The sequence below is a fragment of the Phytophthora sojae genome, assembly GCF_000149755.1.
Source record: "Phytophthora sojae unplaced genomic scaffold PHYSOscaffold_21, whole genome shotgun sequence".
NCBI lineage: Eukaryota > Oomycota > Peronosporomycetes > Peronosporales > Peronosporaceae > Phytophthora > Phytophthora sojae.
The window spans coordinates 141,504-144,908 of record NW_009258135.1 but is presented as its reverse complement, the minus strand read 5'-3'; the positions used below and the strand labels follow the sequence as shown (position 1 = coordinate 144,908).

General features: G+C 59.1%; 1 protein-coding gene across 1 annotated transcript in view; it reads right to left on the bottom strand.

Moving 5' to 3' along the window:
- The window catches only part of PHYSODRAFT_320227 (hypothetical protein), a gene marked incomplete at both ends in the record, with an annotated part of 2,453 nt that extends 2,176 nt beyond the window's left edge, over positions 1 to 277 (bottom strand). The window contains one exon of the mRNA XM_009541280.1: positions 74 to 277. Within this exon, the coding sequence (XP_009539575.1) occupies positions 74 to 277 (204 nt within the window). The remainder of the gene's footprint in view (positions 1 to 73) is intronic.
- Between the last annotated feature and the right edge of the window lie 3,128 nt (positions 278 to 3,405).

Genomic DNA, 3,405 nt, shown 5'->3' with positions numbered 1-3,405 from the left:
TACATCAGCAGGAAAGAGTAGCCGAAACCGATGAACCACTGGCTCGTCATGCTGGGCGTCCAGCTCAGGGTACCAGCTCTCCTCGATGTTGCAGTTGATCCAGGTCGCGTGCACGGTCGTAGCGATGATGCACAGGAAGCACAGCAGCAGGAACAGCCAGATTAATCTTGTTCACTGTCTCGATGATGGAGCTCCACTTGGGCCACGTGGCCGTGGCGCTCTGCATGATCTTCGTGTCCAAGCCCGTATTCACCACCAATCCGTAGATCCAGTCCATGTTGTGCAGTGGCAGCCTCGAAGCAGGACGTTCTTGGTAGCGATCGGCTGCGGGTGTAAGTCGGCAGCTTTTGAGCCTTCCGTGACGGACAACGTACCGTCGAAGCGGCCGATAGCCTTGTTGGGGTTTTCACAGCGGAGCTGGCCGCCGAGCGCCGCCACCTGCGCCGCAATGCGCGCACGGGGCGTGGCGGCGCAGGCGTGGCGCAGCTTGAGATTGGGCTTGCTATCCAGTCTCTTGGTCTCCACATAGCGGATGCCGGCCGGCTCGCTGGGGTTGGGCTCGGCCACGGCCAGGATGAGCAGTCGGCGGCGGCCGTCTCTCGGTTGTGGAGCTTGACCACGGAGCCGACCGTGAGCGCGGCCCAGTGCATGAGCGCGATGTCCGGGTCGTCCACGCCGCCGGCGCGTGGTTGAGCGCGTCGCTGGTGCCGGTGAACGTCTCCTTGAGCACGTGGCACTGGGCCGAGTTGGCCTCCTTGTCGGGCAGATGGCGCCGGCGGTCCTCGATGATGGCCAGCACGCCATCCACATCCAGAATGAACACGAGCACGGGCAGGTTGGAGGGCAGGTTGTTGGTGATACTGATGCTGCGGACGCACTGCAGGATGGACACGAGCAGGGAGTAAGCGTTGGCCAGCTTGCGGAAGCTCTGAGCATGAAGAGCGGCAGGAAGTTCCACGTCGTGTACTTGGACGTGATCACCACGTTGGAGCAGAACTCGGGCGGCGCGTTGGCCGCCTCGGGGCCGGCCTGCTGTCGGTGCGTGGCCGGTAGCGTCACGACGCCGACTCGGCCTCGCGCTTGCTGGCACGGCCAGGTCGGGCGGTCCTAGGAGCGCCATGGCCGCTGCGTTGCGCGAGTCGAGCGGGGCCGAGGCGGACGCGGTGTTGGCCGCACTGCCGAGCATGTTGCCGAGCGGGCGGGGGCTGTGCGCGCGACGTCCGGCGCGCCCACGCCCATAACCAGCCAGCGCGAAAATGGAGAAGGGGCCGCAGACTCAAGGAGTTACAGGGGTACCGAGTATCCGTATTTTATCCGTAATATATTTCCGGATTATTCTATATAATCCGGATTTTATGTAGCTCCAACTCCAGAAACTACAGTTCTCTATTACCACAATACAGTACATCTTGCCGTTATGAATCACCCCATGTGAATGCGTCCTCCATTCGCGCAACCTGCGTATGCAAGTAATGTAAACGGTAATTTATGGTGTGGGTTTTTCTTGGGACAAACGCATTTATCCCACGGGTAATCAATCAACACATGCCCATAATTGACATTTTTGCTAGCGCCTTCCTTCGCTTGAAGCGAAGCGAATCTCTTAGTGCTCCTGCGCGTGACTTCCTCTCGCGCCTGATTTTCAGGGAGGTGTCTGACGATGTGAAAAAGGCATTCCTGTTCATTCGGCCATTCACCGTCAACACTGGTGGCCGTGTGGCTTTAGCCAAGGGGGTGGACTCGGTGTGCACAGAGGACTGGTCGAGCTGTTGTTGTTGAACGCTGCAGTACCCAAGCACTCCGACCAGCCGCTGGTCCAGCGTTCGTCCACTGCCACACCGGTAGCACCGTATCGGTCACGCCCTTGGTATCACGCGTGCCCTCGTACATGTGCACGAAAAAACACTGGTAACACCGCATACCTTCGACCCATTTCGGTTTCTGGTTTACCTGAGGTTCTGCTTGTTCCTTCTTGACAGAACGGTTTTTGCTGGCCGCTGCAGCTCTGGCTGGTTCTTGGTCTCTTGATGCCGCAGAAGCGTGGCAGCTTGTGCTGAATGCGACTCCTGTTGTCGCTCTGCTATCTTGCTGCCCTTTTGCTCCGTTTCCTGTCCACCTGCTGAGAGTGTCAACGCCGCCGTCCACATCCATCACCATCAACCGCATTCGCAGGGCCTATCATTTCCCTTCGCCATATCAAGACCCACACCCGCGACATCGGAGGCTGTGTTATCCGCGCGTGAGCCACTTCATCAGCAAGCGCTGCGCTGCCTCCTCGTACACGTCGACTGCGTACTTCGAGTTCGAGCGGCTTGGCGTCGAAGTCGGTGGCTCCGCAGCGCTGCTCTTCTTTCTGGTCTTTCTTGCGCTGCTTCTCTCATTCCACCAGCTTCCGCTGGCGATAGTAAATCACTTTCTCCGGTTGCGCGCACGTCGTACTCCAAAGATCCACAAACACAGCCCTACACGACGCACACCACACCGGAAAATGTTGCCACGACGCTTAGGTGCCCTGAGCTGCTCCAGTGGTCCAGAATCGGCACGTTGAACGTGCCGATTCTGAGCGTGACGTTCCCAACTACGCACTACTTAAATGCAGGCCAGAAGCACTTGGCATGATACGCCCGTCGACACGCGTGGCAGTGCATCAGCACGCACGCATCAGTTGCCTGCCTGCAGAACTCGCAGTGGCGGACGTCATCTCCTGCAAGCGACAGCGTGGCTATCGTGCACGGGACGCACGAGCGTTATGCAGTCGCGGTCCCAGAAGAAGTCCTGCGCCAATGCCGTTGTGCTTCAAGTTGGCGGGGACGCGTGACTGGTCGGCCAGCGCTCTCTCGACGTAGGTCGTTGCTGGAGATGGGGTCTCCATCCTCGTTCACGAAATCCCTCATGGCCCAAAGGAAGGATGAAAAGAAGTTGTGGAACTGCATGATGTCCTTGTCCTCGACGCGCTGGCCTTGATGTGTGTGGCCAGGTTGACGATGAAGCTGGGGCCGTTGATGGTCTTCTCGTCCACGCTGCCCTGGCTGTTGTAGATGGGCTTGGAGCACACAGCAGGCTGCCGAGCAGCGTGGCCAGCGAGAAGATGCGCGTCATACTGCTGCGAGGCCTCGAGACCGGCCGTGCCCTCCGTGTCCAGACAAGGCCATCATTACCATAAAGGGCGTTCAGCACGAGCGCTTTGGTGACGGGTCCACGAAGGTAGGCGCGACGACCCGACTCCAAGTGTCAGGACACGAGCAATGCAGAGCAGGAGCTGGCCGTTGCTCGAGTACTGGAGGTAGTACACGGCGTCCGAGTGCCAGTGCATCATGGCAGCGGACGGCGCGGCGTCCGGAGTGAGGTTGGGTTAACGAATTGGGAAACTACCGGTAATTGACTAATTGGGTAACCATCATGGTT